This window comes from Aedes albopictus, chromosome 3 (genome assembly GCF_035046485.1).
Source record: "Aedes albopictus strain Foshan chromosome 3, AalbF5, whole genome shotgun sequence".
NCBI lineage: Eukaryota > Metazoa > Arthropoda > Insecta > Diptera > Culicidae > Aedes > Aedes albopictus.
In genome coordinates, this window is record NC_085138.1 from 19300090 (window position 1) to 19325089 (window position 25000).

Genomic DNA, 25000 nt, shown 5'->3' on the forward strand with positions numbered 1-25000 from the left:
TAGACCGGTGCTTTAACCAACTAAGCCACAGAACAGGTAATGATTCTGCGGAATAGAACACCAATCTGAACCCGAGCCCACACCATGAACATTCTTTTTTTACGAACTTACATTTTTCAAAAAGTCATCCCTCAATTTTTCAATTAGCAACATTCTGTGCCTTCTAACTGCAAGTTTTTCTGTATGTTTATGACATTCAAGCAAATCTGGTAAATGCCAGTAAAGGGTAACTATATCAGTGATTCCTATAGGGATTCCCCTTGAAACCTTTTCAATTTTTTTTAAGAATACCTACATAAATTTATCTATGAATTCCTCCAGGATCCTTTAGGAAACATTTAAAAATACTCCAGAATTTACTCTTTGAAACCGTCCGAAAAATTTTTCAAGGATTTCCTCAGAAAGTCCTCCAAAAATTTCTTAAGAAATTACTTCCTCCCGAAATCACTCCGGGAATTTCTCCTAGAACTCCTTCAGGAATTTCTAATAAAATTCTTTTTGAAGTTATGCCAGAAATTCCTCCAGGAAGTCCTTCAAGAAGTCTTCCAGGAATTCCTCCAGAAATTTCTCTTATAATATCATCAGGAATACCACCACGAATTCAAACAGGAATTCCGCGAGGAATTTCTCCAAGAATTCATTCTTGAGTTCCACCAAAATTTCTCAAAAAATTCTCCAAAAATTCATCTAGGAATTCCTTTAAGACATCTGCCTAGAATTCCACCAAAAATCCCTCCAGTAATACCTCCAACAAATCCATTAAAAATTTCCCCAAGAATTTCACCAGGGTTCTTACTTACTTACAGACTTAGGTCTTAGATTAGAAGACTGCCAAGAAATATAATATATCCTTTCCAGCTGTTTTGTTGGTTTTGAACTGGTGAATGGAATCCTTAAGCGTGGGAGTTAGCTCATTTCGGTCCTGTGGTGCATTGGCGTAGTCGTTCCCTTCGTTGTCGTGGTCTCCCGTGCCTACGCCCTCCACACCATTCAGGTGCTCGTCGAAGTTTTATTTGTTCTTATTCACGTGTTATTTTAACTAATGCTAATTCTACATTACTCGTCGAAGTGCTGCATCCACCTTTCGATCACCTCACGATCCCCTGCAGATTTTGGTTCACAGCACGAAGCCGATGCGGGATGTGTTGAGCTTCTCGTAGAGCTTCCGTGTTTCATGGGAACGGCACAGCAGATACATTTCCTCGCACTCCGCTTCTTCCAGGCGGCGGTATTAACCAACCCCCCCCCCCCCTTGAGGCAGGTCTGCTGGTTCCGCTTCTGTTTGTAACGTTCCACGTTCTGCCGGGTTCCTTGCTGCAGCATTACCGCCCGTGCTGCGTACTTCTCCTCCAAAATCGCTCTACACGTTTCGTCGAATCATTTGCTTCGTCGACTCTTTTCCACGTAGGTACCTGACTGCATGGTTGATCGCTGCTTTGGCAGTAGTCCTCTAGAGGGGCCACATCGAGCTCGCCCTCGTCTGGCAACGCTGCCTCGAGATTCTGCGCGTATGTTGAGGCGACGCGACATGCGGTTGATTTAGTCGCTCTAGGTTGTATCATGGCGGTCGCCGGTACCGTACATTATTGATGACGGAAAGTTTTGGTCGCAGTTTGAGTCAGCGCAACGCAGTTTGAGTTAGCGCAACGATAGCTTCAGTCGTCGATAATGTTGGAGAAGTGTCGTCCGTCAGTCAGCAGAACGTAGTTTGAAATCTAAAATTTCACCTCTCATTATCTGTTTCATTCACAGATGTGAGACCATTTGAAAATCAATTGATCAAAAATTGTTACCCTTTCGATTCCCTTTCGCCGTATTTAGTATTGCAGCATTTCACCGAAAAGGCTACTAATCCCTTCGTAAGCTGCCTTTCATCATTTTGAATGAGGCTGCGTTCCTCTACGGATGGAATCGACTGACAACCATTTTGCACTCCTATTTTCGCAGCGCTCTCGAAACAGTAATTAAACAGAGCTCAACCGAATCGCCGAAAACCGGATACATCTCATTTCGATGATTTCCAACGAAATACCGACCTACACATAGCATCGATTTTCAGAATTTCCTCCAGAAGAACATGTCATTCCGAACGACTTGCGTCCAGCCAGAAAGTGTTTTCACCATCCCGCAGTTTCCCGGAAATGCTAACAGAGTCGTGCGGCATGTTTGATTGCTTCGAAACTGAGTTTCGTTTTCCGCCCCGTCGTCGTCGTCGGCGTCGTCGCACGTGCTCTTTTGTGGACGATACTTTTCAAATTAACCGTCAATTTTCGAGAGAACATCTCTCTCTTTGATGGGTTGTCAGTTGTCAGTTTTCGGTCACATACCGAAGCCGCAGAAAGACAACCTTTTTTGAGGAAGCGTGATCCTTTCAGGTAATTCGAGCACATTCAAATTGCTTTCTTAACTAATCTGGGATACTAGGAAATACTTAAACGTTACGAGTTCTTGGAACCCGTGTAACTTCAACATAAATGCATCATCACCACGCGAAAAACTCACCCGCAACCGCTCCGTTATGGCGTCCACCGGCACCGGCGCCCATCTTGGAAAAGATCCCGTTCGCTAGACCGAACTGTTTCAGTTTGTTCCGCTCGGCACCGGCACCATCGTACACCAGCTCGTCCTTATTGTCCCGACCGGTGAGCCGGTCCGAGTGCGGCCCCGCCATCCCCGAGACGGCATCTGTGGACGAGGCAAGAAGAAAGACTGCAATTTTTTGTAAGATCTTCCGTTTGCAATGTAGAGTGGGGTTTGGTTGAGGGAGCAGAAAAAGCAGAGTATGTACCGTGAGGGGTATCTGTCGGAAATGCTCGGTCGAGCGAACAAGAGTGCAGGCTAATCCTGATTGTATGTGAGAAAACATAATTAAATGAGCTGTGAATGGAAGTCTTTGATAAATTGCATTTCCGCGTAGACCCAACCAGAATGTGAAAAAGCGGAATTCTTTTGCATATTCAATAGAAATTTAATAAAATATTCTTATAATATAATGAAACAACCTTTATTGCTATATAATCATAATCGTTCTTATATGGAGATGACAAGTCCGTGTTAGCTAGCATCTGTTATTCAACCTTTGTGAACAAATGCATACAAGTTCTTACGAAAAAAAAAATAAGCACTACAAATGCATATTAGCGCCACTGCCATACTGTAGTGGCACACTACAAATGTGTGATAGAATAGGACATCACAGAGGACAAATACAACACACAACATATATCTTGCCCTGTTATCCTAGTCGATAACAATTTATGATGACAGGATGTGGAGGTTTCATAGATGTTGTTGGTCTTGGTCCATCAGTCAATCCTGAAATCGTATTTTCTCTGGCAGGTTGTCTTTTGTTCGCAACATTAGTTACTTTCATAGCTTGAGTTTTGTCTAGGAATTTCTAATCTAATCCCGATTCGGATTTCATCATCTGCGCCAGGGAAAGGTTTACATCTCTAGAACTTAATCGCGGCCCGAAATGGCCTGAATGTTGGCAATCGAAATAGGTTTGCGGGCCTCCGTTTTGCCAGAGCCCTATAAATGTGCATTAATACTAGGGGAATATTTACAAGTTAAAATAAAACTTGTAATATAGTAACCAGACGTCTCGGATTGTGCGGGACAGTCCCGGATTCGAACTAGTCGTCTCGCATTGTAAAGTGTCCCGGATGTCAACTATCGTTAAAATATTTTTTTCTTGATTTTTACTGATCTTCCAGAGAAATACTGCAAACATGATTAAGTAACCTCTTAGGGAAAATAATCGAGGGACTTTGTAAAAAAAAAATCAAAAAATACTTGCTACAGTCCATTCAAGATTTTCTTAAGAAAAGTAGTAGTTTGAAATTCCCACAGGATTTTCCCTGTTTTTTAAGGGTTCTTTGAGACTCCTCCAGCTATTTATCTAGGAATGCCTGAAAAGAATCCTCAAGAAGAATCCTCAAGAATCCTTCTCTTTTTTTGCCAAAGTTTTCACTAACTATTTGCAAGGATTTCTATGCATTTTAAAGGTTACTCCAGGATTTCCGTCAACCGATGTTTCAGGGTATTTTTAGAAACGATCAACTTATTTTAATGACCGATGGGTCATTCGACACGGGATCAAGTCCCATTATTTCCTATTTAAAATGGTTCGAATCGATCCAGCCGTTCCGGAGTTATAGCCTTTGAGATGTTTCGGACCGGTACCCCAGGAAGGGGTCAGAGATATGGAAACACTACAAACCCATGTATGTGACACATCAAACCACGACATTTTCGATAACCTGATGAATAGTAAGAAGGAAAATAGTCTCAGACCGGAACCGGTTCCAGGTGTCCCACCGAAAGTGGCCAAATATAAACGTGTGCCAAACCCATGCATGCGACACATCAAATCGAGGCTCTCTGGGTAACCTGATAAACTGTTAGCAAAAAAAATAGTATCAGACCATATTTGAGACATCCGGTAATGTTCCGGAACCGGTTTCGGGTGTCCCGCCGGAATTGGCGAAATGCAAAAATTAACCAAACCCATGCATGAAACACATCAAATCGAAATCTGATGAACAGTAAGCAAAAAACTAATCTCAGATCATGAAAGGAGCGATCGGTATAGTCCCGTAAGTGGTGCCGGGTGTCTCGCCTGGATAAACTGTAAAATTGAATAAAAGTAAACTTCCATGATATGCCATGTAATTCAGCATGACTCAGGGAAGTTACATTACAAATAACACAAATTTACATGATATAACATTTAAACCGTCATACCTGGAAGTTTAGATGACTAAAATAAAATTTACACGACGTTTAATTTTCATTATTTTTATATGTGTAGCTTGTAATTATTGTATTGATATTGATCGGCCCCCTGTGATAGTGAAGGTAGTCTAGCAGCCAACTGAGAGGTCTAATGTTTTTCAACCCTGCCTATACGTTGAGCCGGAATATGTGTCAACTATAAGTTTCCGAATTCGATGACGGCTTTGCCATAATTCTTGCTTCTCTAAACAAAGTAATTCACAGGGTTCAGGAACACTTCGGAAAACTTCGACAGCGAGATCGTGAGTACATATTCAACGATGTGGATTAATCTGGGTTTTAATAAAAATATTTGAAATAAATAGTAAAAAAAAGTTTTATCCTCTTCAAAAGACAGTCTTAAAAAAATGTATGCAAAGTGGCTGATCAAGTCAAGTTCCTCTCACCCAGCAAGTTTTATTGTAATCTCCTACTCCCCTCCTCTTCCTCTCCCCCTTCTCCTCCCCTCCTCCTCCTACCATCCTCCTCCTTCTTGTCCTCCAAGGTTATTTTAATTTAATCTTATCAAACCTCCTCCTCCTCTTCGTCCTCCTCATTCTCCACCTCTTCCTCCTCCTCCTTCTCTTTTTCCTCCTCCTGTTCCTCCTCCTTCTCCAACTCCTTACAGTTCTCCTGCTATTCCTCTTTCTCCTCTTCCTCCTCCTGCTCCCACAGGAATTCCTCCAGGAATTTCTCCACAAGTTCTCTCCATCAGGAATTCTTTCTACGATGTCTTCAGTACTTCCTCCTAGAATTTCTTCAGAAACTCCTCCTGGAATTTCTTCAGAAATTCTTCTTGGGATTTCTCCAGGAACTAAAGTTACCAAAAGTTCCGCTAGCCGTGACAAAATACACTATAAAGTTCCACGAAGTTCAGATAAAGTTCCAAATGAAACTTTCTGATTTCGTCAGCCTCTTAAACCATGAGCCTTGCTGAAATTTCGTACACAGGTTCCGACAAGGCTCATTGTTAACCACTTAAGTAGCTTGAAAGCTGCTTAAGATGCTTCTCGGAACTTTATCGGAACTTTCAAATTCATAGAAGTTCAGTTCAGTAGATTCGGACCGATAGCCTTTGCGTGAGAGCCCTACGCTCTACCACAGAACTACGACTGAGTGAACACCGGGTGAAGTCTGACTTGAATCAATTTTAGGTCGGCAGCTAGTTTTGTTTAAAATCTACATAGGACTATAGGAGCAACGTGGATATGATTATCGGCAGCAATTTCCGACTATGGACCACAATACCAACCGACATTGTGATTCTGAAAAATACATTTTTATTTCTATACGAATTTTGTCAAAGTTCTGTCAGAAGCTGCTTAGAAGGCCATTTAGCTACCTTGTGTGGTATTTCAAGTTCCAAAATTACTTAAACTTAAAGCTGCTTAGGAACCGTTCATAAACCACGAGACCTTTTGGGGGGAGGGGGAGCTTGGCCAAAGTCTACGCTCCATACAAATTTCACCCTGTACCCTGTTATCTGAACTTTATTTATTTATTTATTATTTCTCAAGGAATTCCTCCGAGAATTCCTGCAGAAATTTTTCCAGGAATTCCTCTAGAGATTCCTCCAGGATTTCTTGTAGAGATTCCTCCAGGAATTCCTCCACGAATATCTCCAGAAATTCCCCCAGGGATTTTTTAGAATTTCCTCCCGGAATTCATCAAGGGATTTTTTTTTTCTGTTCGGATGAGCCACTGCGACCAGTATTTAGATCTTTTGTGGCATTACCCGTATCCTTAATATTTAGTGCATGTCGTACTACTCCATTGTCATTGAGAGGCAATGAAGCATCGATTTCTGTACAGTTCCTGTTTTGTTATCCCAGAGGTGCAAGAAATCGATTGCGATGAAAAGGTACCGTTATCATAGAGATTTGAATCCCAGTGAAAGAGCGCCCTTAATCAAATACAATCTATTTGAATTCTGAGAAAAACAAAACGGTGGTACTGATATTTATCCATGCATCGGAACTCTAGCCCCATCCATATCTTGCTTCCCCAGGTTTAGTCCCAGTACAACAAAGAAAAACCCGAGACTTTAGGCTAGTTGCAAAACTCTGTCAAATTAGAGAATGTGTTCTACAATAAGAACGCACGTGAGTCCTTGAATTACCAGAACTTAACAGTCTTTGATAGGTTCGTTAGGTCGTCCTTGATAGGGATAGGTCGTCAAGAGATTCCTCCTGGAAATGCTTCAGTGATTCTTCAAGGAACTCCTCCAGGGATTTCTCTAGGGATTCCTCAAGAGATTGCTTCAGGAAATCCTCCTGATATTCCCAGGCACGGTTTACAACATTTAGAAGGTGATATCTTCCGGAAAACTGACAGTTTTATTGATGACGTAATTCAAATCGTTCAGAGGCGATCTAGTACTCCACATCAATTTGATCATGTGAAGAACGATTAGAATGACGTCACTTGTTTACATCCAAAATGTATGTTTACATAGGTTACTTGCCTGCCTTGTGATATTTATGCCGTGTTCCCAGGTATTCCTCCGGGAATTCATGCAGGGTTCCTTCTAGGAATTCTTCAAGAAATTCCTCCAGGATTTTTTTAGAAATCTCAACAGGAATATCCCTACAGATTCCTACAGCCATGTTTCCCGGAATTCATTGAAGATTTTTTCCAAACATTCCTCCAGTGGTTCCTCCAGGCATTTCTCCAAGGAATCCTCTAGGGATTGCACTAGGGATTCCTCCAAGTATTCTTTCAAACATGCATTCAGGAGTTCCTCCAGGAATTCCTCCAGGGATTCCACGAGGCGTTCCTCCAGGGATTCCTCCAAGGTTTCTTCCGAAAATTCCTCTAGAGGCTCCTCCAGGAATTATCGGTCTAAGAATTTTTCGAGAAATTTCTTCAACAATTTCAGCGGGAATTTCTCTAGAAAATCATCCAGAGATTCCTCAAGAAATTCCTTCAGGGATTCCTGCAGGAGTTCCTACATGAATTTCTAAAGAAACGCCTACAGAAGTTCCCCCAGACACATCTCTGGGTATACACGAGACGCGACATGAGACAAGACATAACACTTATCGTTCTTACAATCGTCAACCTTGCGTAACTCGCGCGGTTGGCCACCACCGTCAGCACCACGCTAATGCTGAGTACAAAAAGCGAGATTTTTTCAATGTGTTGTACAGAATACAACAGCGCGATCGCTCGAGGGTTAAGAAAAGATTAAAATTACCTGCACGTTAATCGGTTTCGGGCGTGATCTAGCCCAGCTACCAGGACAATGTCTGACTGACTGCGATGATTTTCGTACGTCGTTTGTACACGTCCAAAAACGAAGATCTGTTACTGTATTGTCAGATCTGCTAGGCCGAAGAAGCACAATACGAATGGGGGTCATCCTCATTTATCAATGGCTTTTTAGTGTTTGTGATGAACATAGACTCCCACGCATTCAAATGTGAAAGCTTTTGAACGCATTTTATCAGCTTTACTTCTTCCCAATTTATTTTGTGGATGTTGTTCGAGGTATGGACTGCGACGCTGGATTCGTTGGGTTTTGTTTACGTCTTGTATTCTTTTATGCTTGTTTTCATCTTCCGGCGCGTTTGGCCTGTGTAGACTGTGGAATTACTCCAGGATTTTTTGCAGGAATTTCTCCATGAATTCCTTTAGAAAATATTAAACAATTACTCCATGAGCTTCTCCAGAAATCCTCCAGGGATTCCTTCAGAATTTTGTCCAGGGATTCCTCCAGGAATTTATCCAGGAATATTTCCTGCATGAGTTCTTCCAGGGATTCCTCTAGAAATGCTCCCAAGGATTCCACCCGAGACTCCACTAGGAATTTCTCTAGGGATTCTTCCAGGCATTCATCTTGAAATTCCACCAGGCATTACTCTAGGAATTGCTCCATGCATCCCTTCAGGAATTCCTCCAAACATTCCTCCAGGCGCTTTTGGAATTCCTACAGAGACTCTGCGAGGAATTGCTTCAGCAATTCAGCAAATTCCTGCAGGAATTTCTCCAGCAATTCCTTCAAGGATTACTACAGGAATTCTCCTATAGGTTCCTCCAGGAATTGCTTTATGGATTCCTTCAGGAATTTTTACAGAAATCCTTCCAGGGATTCATCCAGAAATTCCTCCAGGAATTCATACACATATCGTCAAGAATTTGTCTAGAAGTTCCTCCAACGATTCCTACAGGATTTCTTTCAGAGATTCGTCCAGGGTATCCTCTTGGGATTTCTCAAAAAAAATACTTTTGGAATTTCTCCAGGATTGCCCCAGAGACTCCCCCCAGGACTCCCCCCAGGACTCCTCCCAGAATTACTCTAGGGATTCTTCCAAGGATTCCGCCAAGAGTTTGTCCAGAAATTCCTCCAAGCATTCCTCCTGGATTTTCTCCAGGAATTCCTCCAGGAATTACTTCTGGAACAGATAGGCCTATCATTCTGTGGCTTCGTAGTCGTGCGGCTAAGGTCACCAAGCCTTTAGTCGCATCGTGCTAAGTAGCGCGGGTTCGATTCCCGCCGCAGCTCTAAGGAAATGTTTTCGGCCACTGGGCGTTGCATATGCTAGTCCGTTGTCTAGTGTCGTGCTACCTAGATCAAATTGCTCACTGGAAGCACGTGCCCGTGTTTTTTTTTAGTTAATACCGAGCGATAATCAACCCGTCAGCCTCAGTGGCCTGCTGAATACCCGCGCGCTACCCGTTTTGACTAAAATGGGCCCTCGCATCAGTTTTCCTCGTAATAAACAGTACCTAACGGTAGGGTTTCGAAAAGTTTATTAAACACAAGCCTTCGATACGAGAGCAAAAACACAGGTAATGAAGCCAATAAAAAGTTTGCTTACCCTCCTTGGCTTGCTCAAAACTTAGTCGGTGTTTTTATGGCAATAATAACCCACCCAGTTCAGCAACTTTGGTACACCGAATAAAGCTGACTCTATAGTCCATCGTTTCAAACACTGCGTCGTCGGAACGCATACTGCTGCTCACGGAGTAAAACAGCAGAATCTTGTTTGTGGGAACGAATATTGTTCGCGAAATATCCACTCAGTATATATAGGGTGCGGGCACCGGTTTTGGCCAGTCTAAGGGAAATCATTTTTATAAAAATAATCAATAACCCTATGAAAACAACCAAGGCGTCAAAAGAAAGGTTTCAATCTATATTTTGAAGGAAAAATGCAGAAATCATGCCAATACTTGATTTTTGTATTAAAAGTGGCCCTGGCCAAAATAGAAGCTCTGCCGCAGTTTTGGCCATATTCTTAAGTTTGGTTTCTATTTTGGCCAATCACGTGTATTTCTTATGGGAGTGGCCAAATTAGAAGCACCCTGGCCAAAATAGATATATGGGAGCAGATTTTTTAAGGAAATATATTTTTTTCATCCAGTTTTTAATCAAAATGTGTGGTTTTCATTGCTGTAATCATCATATTGTATTAGGATCTTCTAGTAAAAAATAAATTTACGCCGATTTAGATCGCAACAGGCTCAATACCGCACTATGGCCAAAACTCCGGACTGGCCAAAACTGAAGCTTCTACCCTATCGGTACTTAGTGGCACCATCTTGACATAAATGCTCGAACGTGATGGGGAAGCTATATAGCATCCTTCCCCCCGGTTCATCGGATCCTGCACATCTTCGAAAACGTTGACTTTGATTGCCGCAATGCCAATGGTGGATTGGATCTGCCAGCGTGCATCGCCGTCCGGTTCAACCAGACAAGCACCATTTAACTCAAGCTGACACGAAATGCCCATCCTTCGCAGCAGCCAGAATAATACGCTTCGATCGGATTTGGGGTTGATTGGCCTTCGTCGTCGTTGGAGGGACATTGGAGTTGTAGTAGACATGAAACTGGATAAGTGTTTTCCGCTTCATGGTATTTAGAAGTATCTTGCAATTATCCTTCTCGATTGAGATTGCTCAATCAGGCAAGTGCTTGTGATATACTATTATCGGAGCATATATTGGCACTTCAAGGAATATAGCCATATAGCCGATGACTTCCTTGGGCATAGAGTATACTCTGATAAATCTTCGTGCCTGCCACACGATATAGAAATACGAAGTACCTCACAGATCGAAAAAAGAGTGTAAAATTCTGTGACATATGATGCACATGATTGGAGCGTGGCATATCACAGATGTTTACATGACATATCATGTAAAAGTCATAAAATATGATGTAAACTTCTATTACATATCATGTAATTCAGCATGACTCTGTGTGTTTACATGACATATAACACAAATTTACATGATTTATCATGTAAACCATCATAGCACTAAGTTTACATGACTAAACTGAAGTTTGCATGACCTGTAAATCTCATTATTTTTATCTGTGATAGTCATTGGCAGAAGGAAGCTCTCAATTGATAACTGCGGAAGTGCTTATAGAATACCAAGCAGAGTCGCAGGTTTTGCCGCAGTTGGGACGTAACGCCAAGAAAAAAATCTAAAATCACATAGGCTCGAACATCTGGAACACCTTGAAACCCTTCTGAAACCAGATAAGACTGTGCGAAACCCCTCCGATTTTTTTGAAATCATCTGAAACTCTTTGAAATGCTTCGAATCGACTTGAAACCTCTTTGAAACATCCCTGAAACCTCCTTGAAAGTTTACTAAGCTGCTTTGAAACCTTTCTAACCTCTCCCTGAAACGCCTTAAAGACACACGGGAACTCCTCCAAAACGCCCATGCAGCATGAAGCTGAGAAAATAAATGACAAATAAGTGACTACTACTACTACTAATTTTAGTCCTGAGCACCCACTATGCGGTGGTGCAGAGCCATCGGTTTGACCTGTGGCTAAATTAGTAACAGTTGACATAAAATTTTGAGTACCAAAGTGGACGGATGAGGTATCTTAAGGATGAAATACTCCGAGCCGAAGCCAGATAATCATAACTACCAGAAAAGATGTCAGGTTCATCCGAAGATGTGTGATCTGAAGATCCGGGGAAGTGTGTGTGCTGAATAAGCATTCCAGAACTTCCTCATCAGAGGAAGTGAAATTGCAATTTGGGGAAATGCTTAGATTTCGCAAGGGTTTTGTTCAACCGACTGGCTTTACTAAAACTGCAAACATTTGTACAAAGGTTTTTCCAGCTGGATCGTTCGTTCAGCAGACCGAGAGCTTTCTGGTAGGCCTTGCGAGCCGACCTGAAAGCCTCCGATTCAGCCGAACGTCGTCTGTTCCAACTCTTTCTACATTGTTTCCTGAGCTTCGCCAGATCAGAGTTCCACTAAGACTAAGCCCACTCGTGGGCTTCATACTACACACGCAACAGCACGTCGTTAACGATTTTTAATTTCGTTATCCATCCATTTTCGCACCGGTCGTTCATTTCTATGTGAGTAAAATAATGATCGGTCGCCTTTGCGCACCGGTGGTCTCTATTCTATCCGTACCATCGGTTTTTTCCACTTTTGTAAATCATCGCAATATGTTGTGTATTTCTGTGGTGTTACATATTGCAAACCTTATTCAGTATAATAATCTGTGCTCATTTTTTTTGTAAGAAGGGGCTTTGAATAAGACTGTAAACTGTTAGTAAAAATTGAACTAATTCCCTTGGAGATTTGTACCAGTTTTAGTGCGTTTAAAGGTATTTTTTTTCTCAAGAATGTGTGATTGTATTCCAGGAATTCATGTTCTTGTTTATTGCTACTGTACGGCTTGTAGGTTGAACTTTTATCTAAAATAATGTTCATCTCTTCGATATCCATGTTGCCTTTCTTGCAACAAATTTATCTGAATTTGAGATTTTGAGCATCTTTTTAATAATTGGGTTTTTTGAATATGTAATTACATCTCTTGCATTTTCCTTATAATATTCTAGACATGTGTGTAAAACACATTTATAACGTTGTTTTTTCCTTTACAACTTCGCATAGATCAACATTCTTGAATCCTGGTCATAGTAGAAGCTGTCATCCAACAGCCTGCGATAAGTTTGACGCAACATTTTTTTCATTAACGTGTATTTTTACATCAGCTAATTCTATACTCAGTCGCAACCTTTTAGTTACAAGCCATCAATCGGAAATCTTAAGATGTATTGTGATGTTTTGGATGCTGGTATATGAATATTTTGTTGGAAGCAGATTCTATGCGCTTGAAGTAGACTTCGTAGTTGTCAAAGTTCATAATGGCCCGCTCTCCTTTTTGTCACTTCATACAACAATTGTTGTGTTTTAACATTCAGCACCTTGCTATTTCTATTACGAGAATCCGTACAATATGGCAGTCCTGCATTTGTGGTGGCTTTAAATTACATGACATCACACCACATATTTAATTGATGAAACTTGGCAGCTCGACTACATTTTTTTAGATATTTATCGGTTTGATTAGGGTTGTTTTTTACAAAAAAATATCTGTAGTGTTGCTGTGATTTCTGAATTGAGTTACATGTCAAAGCATCTTTGAAAAATCGTAATTACTTTTATCTCATACAGACGCAACCAGTACGAGGAATCACCCTGGAAAGCAATCGTGTTACTTTTCTTGTCAATATTGATGCTTGCAGCATATCAGAGATATGGCACATGCATCAAAGCGGCCAGGTCTACTGCGTTGTAATTACCGCAGAGATGATTCTTCGAAATACTTGGAAAACTGAATATTTTCTCTCGGCAAGGTACTTCTCGAGTTTACAGGGGAGGAAGGATGCGTGGACATATTGTACCAAACGATCCAGATTACATGTTGATGAATATGTTTGAAATATATGAAAATGTGTATAATAGAGCTACGAATAAATGTGTAATATTGGAAAGATCTCCCGAATTGTTGGGTTGTTTTTATAGATCTATTGTCGAGCCTCCTATTCTGTACGATCGGTGTTATTTACATGGGGTCTTCACAGATTTTTTTTTCTGCTTTGCCTTGTTGTTTCTATGAGGGTAAAGTTACCCCTCTCGCACATTTCCTTCCTAATGTCTCATACATTTAATTTATGTAGAATTGTAGACCCTCAGGTGACTTAAGTAGTTTTGTTGGTTAAACCACCCACTGACGACCACCATTTTCAAAAACAGCAATGAAACCAAAACTCCTTTGCCTTTTTTGCAATAAACACGATAAAACGAAACACGAGGCACACTCTTTCAAAGCGGGAGATCTCAGCCCGGAAAGTGAAGAAAAAAAAACCTTGTGGTGACTTGGTCAAATGGTATCTTTTCGGGTTAGAAAATATGCACATCTTCCCATCCACGGCAGATGACGATAATTCTGGCACTTGTCGGGACGAATTTCGTGAGTTATTCATTTGGACATTTTTCTAAATGTGCGAAACCAAACTTTACTTGCTGTGTAGAAACCCCGGCTAAAGTCACTGAATCACTATTCATTTCTTCATATATTATTTTCAAAACGATCGACCGAATCAAAAATTGAAGGTGCGATTATGAATAATCTTAACTACTTTTAAGAGAAAATCAATACACTTTCGATATGCATGATCCTAAAATCGGCAAAGACGGGAAAACTTTATTCATAACATACTTAAGCAAAACTTGTCGATTTCAATCTATTATTTTTCTGCGTTTGTATTGTCACTCTATCACAACTGTATGTCAGACAATTTGTTGTATTATTCATGTAACGATCTATGATATTATTTGGTTGAAATTTTCAGAGCAAATAAAAATATCAATTTTAAATATTTGATACAAAATACCTACCTATACAAAACAAGAAAATCATTCTCTAGAAACAATATACCTACAACAAAGTGAAACGATTGGCGACAAATCCAAATTCACGTTCTTTCGTCTCCTCTTTACGCTACCCAGAGAGCTAAACGCGAGAGAGACCGTACTTTGCGTGTCTCTATATTCTAAGCCCTGCTACGAACCGTACGTAAACTTTTCGCTTTCGAGCCCTACTTAGCAGCGACCGGTGCGGTTCGCTTCTTTGTTCGGGGCTCTACTTAACGTTAAAACGCTTGATGGAGCCCATGAGTGGGCTTGGTCTAAGGGGTTCCTCTTGTGGTCTTCACAGACCGCAGAGGACAAGCTTCTTCAAAAGCTTCCATGATGAAGGCCGTTGTAGTATCAACGACATCATCTTAATCACTTGGAGTGCCAATGGATGGTAAGTATCCATGGAAGTTTACTGCAATCAAATCGGTAAAGATATCCCAGTTGGTTGACCGGGGGTTCCTGAAACGCAAAGTTTGCGAAGTAGCATTCACATGTTCAAACAAGATGTAGCGATGGTCAGATAAAGATTCTTCATCTGACACATGCATGCCAATTGGTCCGCTCGTGACTAATTCTACTAGAGCAAAGCGTTATGTCTAACACTTCCTCTCTACCAGATACCATGAAGGTTGGGCGGTTGCCTATGTTCAGTAATCCAGGATCTGTACAACTCAAGTACGGCAAAAGGTTATTGCAACCATTACGAATTGCAAATGCTCCATAGAAAATCAAAAAGCGCTCCATAAAGAATGAACATATGTTCCATGAAAATGTGCAATGTTACCAATAAATAATTGAAAACGTTCCATACTATATAAAAAAAACTAGCTGTACCCGGCAAACTTGTCTTGCCTACTGCGTTTTTTGACGTTCCAAGTTTCTATCTAAGACCCAATGTTTCTATGTAAACCCAATTTTCAAAAATTCTCAATTTTCCCTTGTTTTTGGCCTAATAAACCTTCCTTGGGTGAAAACTAAGAGAACAAAACTTAGACGACCCAAATCGGACCATCCGTTCGCAACTTATGCGCGGTCCCACGTATGCCACTGCATCTATATATCTATATATACACTGAAACCTCCATTTAAGTCGATGCATGGCTGATCGAAAATATTTTTTAACGTACAAGTAATGACCAAACTGAAGACTTTTATATTTTTTAAAACTTCGCATGACAAAGGAGATTTGTCAAAAAATATTAAACTGTATAGTTTAGTCATTGCTTGAACGGTAAAAATTATTTTCGATCAGCCATGCATCGACTTAAATGGAGGTTTCAGTGTATATATATATATATATATATATATATATATATATATATATATATATATATATATATATATATATATATATATATATATAAATGCAGTGGCATACGTGGGACCGCGCATAACTTGCGAACGGATGGTCGGATTTGGGTCGTCTAAGTTTTGTTCTGTTAGTTTTCACCCAAGGAAGGTTTATGAGGCCAAAAACATGGGCAAATTGTGAGTTTTTGAAAATCGGGTTTTCATACATTTTGAACGGGGACTTGGGCGCTTGGCTAGGGAACTTGAAACGTCAAAAAACGCAGTAGGCAAGACAAAGTTTGCCGGGTGCAGCTAGTTTATATATATACACTCCCGTTCAAAAGTTTGGGGTCACCCCCTCAAAAACATGTCATTTTTTTAGGCCCATATCTCCGCCAATTTGCGTCCGATTTCAAAACCCTAGGTTTCATTCAAAAGATAATAAGTCAAAGAAACTTTGAACATGATTTAAAAGAAACTTTTTCAAAAAGTTTTGTATGTAAACTTAACCCAAAGTTGCCAAATTTTCTAAAAAATGAATATAAACTTACGGCAGTGTCGCTGGAAGTTGGGTCGACCGAATTTTAAGATGAGAGCGGTAATATGACCCATTTTCTATTAGCTTTCAACTACTTTTTACAGAATTTCGCTAAAAATTCTAGAAAAAAAGTTATTAAGTAAATTAATCCTTGATGTCATCGACCAAAAGTTTGGGGTCACCCCTCAATATGATGTATCGGCCAAAAGTTTGGGGTCACTTTCGTAAAACATGGAAAAGTGATTTGGTGATATCTTCGTCATCTATAGTTCAATTTTAATTATTTTAATTATTACCAAAATGTTGCCTTGTTGGTCCTTACCTCTCCGTCGATAGCTCTGGGTGACCAACTCCAACACTGCTTACCGCCTGTGGGATGTTGTACCGGCGATGGGGCGAAGCGTGGTGACAACCTTGGATTCACTGATTGATTAATTGGGCTGGGTTGGGGGGTCCAGTTTCAGTGTCCTGGAGATCCTTGTGATCCGGTGATTTCTGGCTGGTATCTTCTTCATTTATAACACATGAAACACATAAAACACGCGCGGTTTGAAGGAAACACAAACTCTACTCTACAATTTATTCCTACATTTACTTAAGAGCTAACAGATTAAAAGAACGGTACGCAGACCGACTCGGGTGACGATCAATCCAAGTATTGCTGTACCCGGCAAACTTTGTCTTGCCTACTGCGTTTTTTGATGTTTCAAGTTTCTATCCAAGACCAAGCCCCCCGGTCACAAAATTTTCAAAAACTCTCAATTTGTCCATGTTTTTTGCCTCATAAACCTTCCTTGGGTGAAAACTAACAGAACAAAACTAAGACGACCAAAATCGGACTTTCCGTTCGCTAGTTATGCGCGGTCCCACGTATGCCACTGCATTTTTATATATATAGATTATTTATGGAGCATTTGCATTTTTTATGGAGCATTTGTACACAGACAAACAGACGTAACTCTTAGAGGGAATTCATCAAAAACTTTTGCCCGGTGTCATTTTCATGAGCTCACTGTCACCTGTTGGTAGAACGGTAGAACCGCGCGCGACATTGTCGGCCATGATGGATTTCGATGTGACGTTTTGCTGACACGCACACTACTATACAAATTGCCTGTAGTTTTCGTTTGCATCATTCAGCAACGTGTACACTGGCAAACGTCAAAGCGATCGAACACTAGCGCATCTGGTGGAATGATCGCGCAAATCAAATGAAATTTGAATTGATCGTTAAATGCGTGTGCCAAGCCGTTTTGAAGAGTGTTACGTCTGTTTGTCTGTGATTTGTATTTTATTATGGAGCATTTCAGTATTATTTATTGGTGCAAAATTTCACTTTTAATGCGAAAATTTTATGTTTCACCGGTACATTTTTTATAAAGTATGGAACGTTTCCAATAATTTATGGGTAACATTGCACATTTTCACGGAACATATGTATGTTCATTCTTTATGGAGCGCTTTCTGATTTTCTATGGAGCGTTTCTATTTAGGCTGCCCTTAAGGACTCTATCAAACTGGAGCCTCTCAAATTGATGTCTGAGCTGCCCCAGATTATATGGTGAGCATTAGCATCACTACCAACAATTAGCGGAAGGCCTTTTGAAGTGCAGTATGCAATGACTTGCTTGAAAGCATCCGTGAGGGATGGTTCATCATGCGGTAAATAAACCGAACAATAAGCGTCCCAAGCAACACACCTTGTTATAGAGAAGTTTGACGTACTTCTCCAAAACATTTTCAAGTTATAGAATAAAGATGCGATAACATGTTCCGTGACTTTTGCATGACCGAAAAAGCGCAAGAAATTTGTCTTCTGCAACAAATTATTGTTATGCAGAAGTTATCATGCAACCTAATGAAAACAAACAAACATGTCACCGAAATGTTTCGGAATACAAAATTCTAACATCAACTGACAACTTTTTACGGGAGATAATAATGAACGCACGAATACATGAAAAGGTTATGTATTTATTTATTTTTTTATGAAGAGATTTTCAGGTAAGAAGAAAATAAATGAAGCTCCCAAATTTAATTGAGAAAAAGAAAGTCAAACATAGTCGAGAGTCACTAAATGAAGTGTGCGCTTTCAATTTTATCGTGTATATTGGCATATTACTTCCACAAAATTAATGCACCATTCGATCGACTGCATATTATCAAATTATTTTGATTTTTCACGATTGGCATTGGGCTTCTTCAACATGTTTCGTATTGCTCCAGAAGAATCAATATGGTGGCACCATCAAACGACTGGTACGAAGAAGATACAGTGTCAACCAAAAACATTTGGACTTTTGGCTTTACTAATATTCTTTTATATTTTCAACAAACTTGTCAAAAGTAGTGTCTGGGGACCAGTAGGACAGGGGGCCTTTTTTTACTGACTCCTACCGAAATGATTCCAGACCATAAACCTTTTTCAATAATAGCCTCTTCTTCAAAAGGCTTAAGATACAATCGACTGAACTCGTGCATATTTTACGGGTGAACATTTTTTTGGCACACACTGTAATAATAAACGTCTTCCAAAACACGTTTTATTATGTTTTGAATTTTGTCATCTATAAGTATTCGAAACTAAATTATAACAAAAGTTTTTTTTTACCCATTTTGTCGTCTGACACAAGCACTTTAAAGTGCAGTGTCAAAAATAAACAAAATAAACAAACATCGCCATCGTCAGACTTCAATCGAAGAGTTTTCCTGCATAATTCCTAATCGTAAAATGCTAAAATGCCTCGAATCGTCCCTCGTCGTAGTGCCGCCGCATTAGGATATTTCCAAAAAATGCACCTTCACACGAAAAGGTCAACGATACTCCAAAGGAGGATTTTTGCCGTCGAAACGGAGCATCAGTGAAAGAAAAGAAGACGGCTAGCGGTTTCGGGAATATGTGGGTGCGGGATCATTAAAAACTCAAAGCTTGGGGGAGAACTTTAGGATGTTTCACGTGAAAAGTACGTCCATCGGAGTGACAGGAAGAATTCCCATCAATTGCCGTCCATATTCGCTGGGTCGGCAAACTTATCCCAGCATCCTTTTCTTTTTGGTTAGAACATAAGGCATTCTACGGTTACAATTTAGAAAGAACTGCGGCTAAACTGGAGTTTTTTTTTTCATTATTAGCTTTCTAAATTTCCGGCGAGATTTCCGGCACAATTTTTTGTTAAATACGCAATCCTAATAGAACACTTTCACTCGTTCACATACGACGAGTTGACAAGCGAATGTAAACAAACATTCGAGAAAGTTGAACCGCATTTTTCATTTGAAGGGAAGATGTTATGCATGTTGTTATTAAAACTTGAATAAAACATGTTGAACAAAATTAAGTGACAAAACCATTGCCTGATGATGAGACACTTAGTTTATGAGTTTGTTTCCAAAAAACATATTGACAACATTATTCTGAATGCACACTCAAAAATCTTGTGAAAACTATGTTTTAACTAGAGATGTTTTCGAATAACGTCTGCATAACAACTTTTTTAGCAGCAACTTGTTTCGAGGTGTTACTTGGGGTATTTCCTGTTGAGGTTTCCAACAGATACATCGATTGTGATAGCACATACATCTCTAGTAGTTAGTTCAGAGATGAGTGTAGCAACGATTGCGTTGTTGACAAGCACACATGCTCGAGGCATGACACGTGAGTTTGCCATTTCATGTTTACTGAAAGTAGCAAACACCGGGTTCACAAGGTTTCCTAGATAGAAATTCCCCTTACGGAAGTAAGGTTCTTGGACCAAGGCCATTTGGGCTGAACCATTTTGCATGAGCCTACAAAGATTGATCGTTGCTGTTCTTTTGTGCTGAAGATTGACCTGAGCTATCCTAACCGTAGCCACTACCCAAACTAGGCAAGATTGAACTCTTAACAATCACAGCACAAAAAACAACAGCAACAATAAAGCCAGATCGGTATCGATTTGAGTGTGCCAAAGGCGAAGATGCACAGAATACACTGTGTAAATCGCATAATGCGAAACCATATAGGTAAAAATTTAAACTAATTAATAACATCTTCATGCCCGTGTAGCTGCCGGCTTAGAATAGCACTACGGACCACCTGTTCCGGGGGTAAAAGTCCACCAAACAGGTAACCCCAATCCAAGGTGTCAGGCGACCCGTGCTGAGGGATGAATGATTTAGGGGGTTTAAAAGATGCTCGATCTTTAACGGAGCCCGTAGCGTGGGTAGATCGCCTTTTTGGATTGCGTTGCGGTGATAGATCTACCAAACCGAAATCTAGTGTCGTCCTATTATTCAATTTTGGAATATTTTTTTTTTATCTGTATTAACGAGATTTTTAGCCCTAGGCTAGTTCATCTCGGGACCCACGCTTTACTTCCCTTCCGAAGGAAGAACTCACATTTTGCGAGTTTGTCGGGAGTGGGATTCGATCCCAGGTCCTCGGCGTGATAGTCAAGAGTTCTAACCATCACACCAGGTCCGCTCCACAATTTTGGAATATGTGTTCTGGTAATTCAAGGAATTATAGTATTTAGCCCTTAATACTGGTGTATTGGTGACTTTCAAGGAACAATACTAGAATACTTATTACTGAACACATGTTCCATTATTGGAATGGTATTGCTGCTAATGTTAAAACCCGAGTCCTAAACTTCCTACTGGGGAGAATTTAGCAGTAAAACAAGGGTGATGCTAGGTTTCCGATGCATGGCCAATATCAGTACTCTTGTTTTGTTTTCTAAGAAAATAAAACAAAAACTGTATCAAAATCGATACTTTAGTGCCCCTCAATGGCAATTGAGTAATGCGACATGCACTACACTAAGGATACGGGTAATGTCACAATAGATCTGAAAACTGGTCGCAGTGACAAACCCGAACAGGAATAAAAAATAAAAAAATCTTCATAATCCCACCCTTATTCAGCTTTAAGTATGAGATTGAAGAAGAGCAGCTGATTGTCTCGGAGAAAAACATGGTCCACCGCGCTATTGCTCCGGTTAGCACAGTAAGGGCAAATACTGTGGAGGGTGCCGTGGTCCTCCACAGGCGTCCCGGAATGCTGGGAAGGGTGGGATTAAAAAGGTCAGGTCGTCTCAGGTTCAAAAAAGCAGGAGGTTGCGAGTTGCGACCATTCTCAGTCACTATAGATTAAGACGGGTCAGGGTGAGGGTATCCAGAGGGTGATCCAAAGAGCACTCTGGGTCATAGTGAATATGCAGAAGAAAGAAGAACAGGAACTTAGGGACGGTAAACCAAGGAGAGGAGAAAAAAGCGACACCCTTGTTATGAAGACGTCGTAGTACTGTAAATGCAGGAGCAAGCTTTGTAGGGGATATGGAGGTGAAAATCGTAAGACAAAAAGCTTCACAAACCCTACCAAGTGCTTGATTTGTACTAGGAAATCTGCTACCAGCAAGCACCCGTCGGATTGCTCGTAATTTGTGTCATGGATGGGTAAAAATGGCGATAAGACGGACAGTGTGTCCAAAAGTTGGCAAGTACATCTTATGAGGGCTTCGTGGTCGCCATGGTCAACATGATCTTCCTCTATAGCTGCTATGTACCTCCACAGTGGCAGATGTAGCAGCTCACTACAATGGTTGGATTTATGACGACCGAGTTGATAGGATAGGACGAAGGCCGGTGGTAATAGTGGGTGTCTTCAATGCGTGGGCCCTGAAAATAGAAAGCCGATTCACTGACCATGTTAGATGTCGGTCTGGCTAATGTCTTCACCAAAAGTACCTTTGGCTGCCTTTGGCTGCCAAAGTCGCGCTCAAGACTAAGGTAAGGACAAGTTAAATGACCTGCTTTGAGGGTCTCTGTCGTGATTCCAATGCAATCCTGTTGGGCGATGCCAACAAGGACGTGATGGCCGAGGCAAGACCTGTAATGGATCCTATCGAGGTCTTCCCGCGTCATGATTCGAATCCTTGGCTTTCTTTCGTTTGGCCGCTGGGAACTGGAGTTGACTCACTGATCATTGCGGAAGGTCACTTGCATAGGTAAGGCCCCACGTTTGGACGGAGTTCAGAGCCTGTCCTTGAAAGTAGCTATTGCAGATGCTTTCGGGCTGTTCAGATCTTTTATGCAGAAAAGTCTGGACGATGAATTCTTCCTATTGATGTCTGTCGAGGAGGATATAGAATGCTTCAAAATACGTGGCACAAAACGGGCATACGTAGGACCTGATCAAATGGCAGCGTGCGTGGGACAGTTCCACCAAAGGAAAATAGACCCACCGATTGATACCGAGGTTGTATAGGTGTGTCAATAGACGTCGCCATGGGCAAGCCGGAAGCAACATTCCACCTGAATCAGGCTGTTTCGGGCCATGGCTGCTTTAACTGTTTTCTACACTATTTCGGTCCAAGGTTTCTGCCCAAGGGTTCGGAGTCGGCTACGCAGGTCATACGCTGGTCTTGCGGTCGATCTCAACCTTTCTATGAATCAAGTAGCCACGTGGAGAACATGCAGGTATCATAGCTATCATGATTTTGGTCTATTGGGTTGAATTCAAGCCCGCGGATGAAGTAGGGTTCCCGGCAAAGTCTGGGGCAGGTGTATACCCATATCGACAACTCCTGCTGTGTGCTAACTGATCGGCCCTCACCTTCAGGAGGTCAAATCGTGGTGCACGTGGCATCCGTTGCTGATGCTTGTGGTGCAGTGGAAAGCAGGTGTGAAGTTGACCGTTGACCCTATTCGCGTCATATTACTCTCAAACTACTTATCCATCCCGTAATTAACGTGTAAATTTAAGTACATTAACAACGCGTTCGTAAAGTGTTTTACCCTCGATAATTTTCTAGTGTGAATAGCAATTTCAATAATTTCACTATTTTAATCTAAAGCAGACGTGCCTTAGATTGGTTATTATCACGGTGTGTGGCATTCTCACTACCCACATAAAACGGTCATCAGCTAGAACCCCGAGTGTGCTTAATGGTTATGGTTATGGCTACGTCACAGACAAACAGACGCAACACCTAGAACAATTTCCTCAAAAGATCTTCGGTTGTGGAAACGACAAATGCCAAAAAAACGATGCATGGTTGAAAGCATAAACGCAGACCAGTGCACTGCAGTGTTGCGTTTAATTATCTGTGCCCATAGCTGCGGTGTGGTACAGCCCCACAGAGAATCATATTATTCACTTACCGGTGGACCTCCGCTGGGCTGCATTTGGGGTTTGCACTCCGTTCGGTGCCGCTTGCCTCCGCCAGGGCCGTCGACACTTCATCGCGTACGATCCGTACACCAGCGGGTTCATGCACGAATTGGACACCGCCATCAGAAAGAGCCCGTCCTGGATGGCACCGTCCACTTTGAGGGCACTTTCGCGGTCGAACATGTACCTGTCGCGCGCACGGTGGGGGATGAGCCAAATGAGTTTATTCAGTTATTTTTCTGTGGCAATCATTGAGAGAGTAATGAGATTTTATTTTGAGAATACCAAAATGTGATTTTAAATTATAGTGGCCTCCAAACAACAAATTATTGTGAGTAACATACAAGTGGGTTCACTCTGAGATAAACACTCGTTCTTCGTCGTAACTTACCACAGTGTCATCACGACGTACGGCGTCCAGCACCACACGAACACGACCACGATGGTGATGGTGAGCCGCAGTGTCCGCTGCCGGGCCCGTTCGATGTGCGTCAAATCGTTGCACCGGAGCCGCATCCCTCCGGTATGGCTTGTGTCGCTCGTCTCTGGATGTTGAAGGAATAGAACGGTATAACATTAGTTCTTCAGAGTGGAAGGAAGCAAAAAAAGGGAGCTTGGATTTTGATGCCAAGTGAAAACTTTACAAAGGGGAAACTTTCCAAAGGGGAAATCTTGTTGGAACTACATATCAACTATTTATGGAATGCTTTCGAATTGAATGGCTCTCTTGACATTTTGGTGATGCAATGGAGGTGAGTTTATTCCCTTGAAACTTGAAGAGCTCGGAGCGAGCAATGGATGCATATCCCGTCCCCGCATATTTCGCTCCAAAACTACTTGAATTTGATTTGATTTGAATTTGATTTATCGACCGTATGATTTTTATGAGTCATGTTTTTATGAGATCTGTCTTTGTAGCTTTATTTGAAATAATATAGGATGTCCCAGAAAGTATTGGCACAACATCTTAGCTCTGTCATTTGGGAATACATGCAGTAGAACATATCGTCGGTTTCCTGCAATAGGGGCACAACTCAAAAAATGTGAATTTTCAGAATGAGCGTTTGAAAAATGGCAATCTTGAAGTACCTCCTGGAAGTTCACTTATCTCTCTCATCACTTGACAAATGTAAACGAATTTTGATTGATGTATCATGGAAAGGGACTGAAGGACTATCTGTTTCATGAATTTTCGGTTACTATTTTTCAACGACTATTGAAAAATTTGACTGATTTTGAGTTGTGCCTCTATTGCAAAATTCTCGCGATTCTTATCGAATTTCGGAACGGGTCTTTGTGAGATGAAAGTTCACATAGTTTTCCATCATTTGCCATCAAAATCTCAAAAATGACAAATTTTGAGTTGTGCCCCTATTGCAGGAAACCGACGATATAAGAAATGACATTAGAAGGGTTCTGCACAAATTGCTATATTTTACAGTAACATTGCTTAACAAACTGATTTCTATGCATAAAATTAAGTTTGATAACAATTTCAAAGAAATAAATCCGTAATGTTGAATATACCCACAGACAAAGAGACGTAA

At 41.0% G+C, this 25000-nt stretch overlaps 1 protein-coding gene across 2 annotated transcripts; it reads right to left on the minus strand.

Annotated features, from left to right (window-relative positions):
• Positions 1–1819: 1819 nt before the first annotated feature.
• LOC134292233 (adipokinetic hormone/corazonin-related peptide receptor variant I-like) lies at positions 1820–24033 on the minus strand. Of its 2 annotated transcripts, none has more exons than XM_062861217.1 (3): positions 23845–24033; positions 23444–23640; positions 1820–2709 (listed from the first exon to the last, which is right to left on the minus strand). In XM_062861217.1, the coding sequence occupies exons 1-3, from the start codon at positions 23967–23969 to the stop codon at positions 2483–2485; spliced, it is 549 nt and encodes a 182-aa protein (XP_062717201.1). In that variant the 5' UTR covers positions 23970–24033; the 3' UTR covers positions 1820–2482. The 2 variants fall into 2 exon arrangements, with proteins under 2 accessions (XP_062717201.1, XP_062717202.1); XM_062861218.1 differs by having other exon boundaries at positions 1820–2685; positions 23845–24023.
• Between the last annotated feature and the right edge of the window lie 967 nt (positions 24034–25000).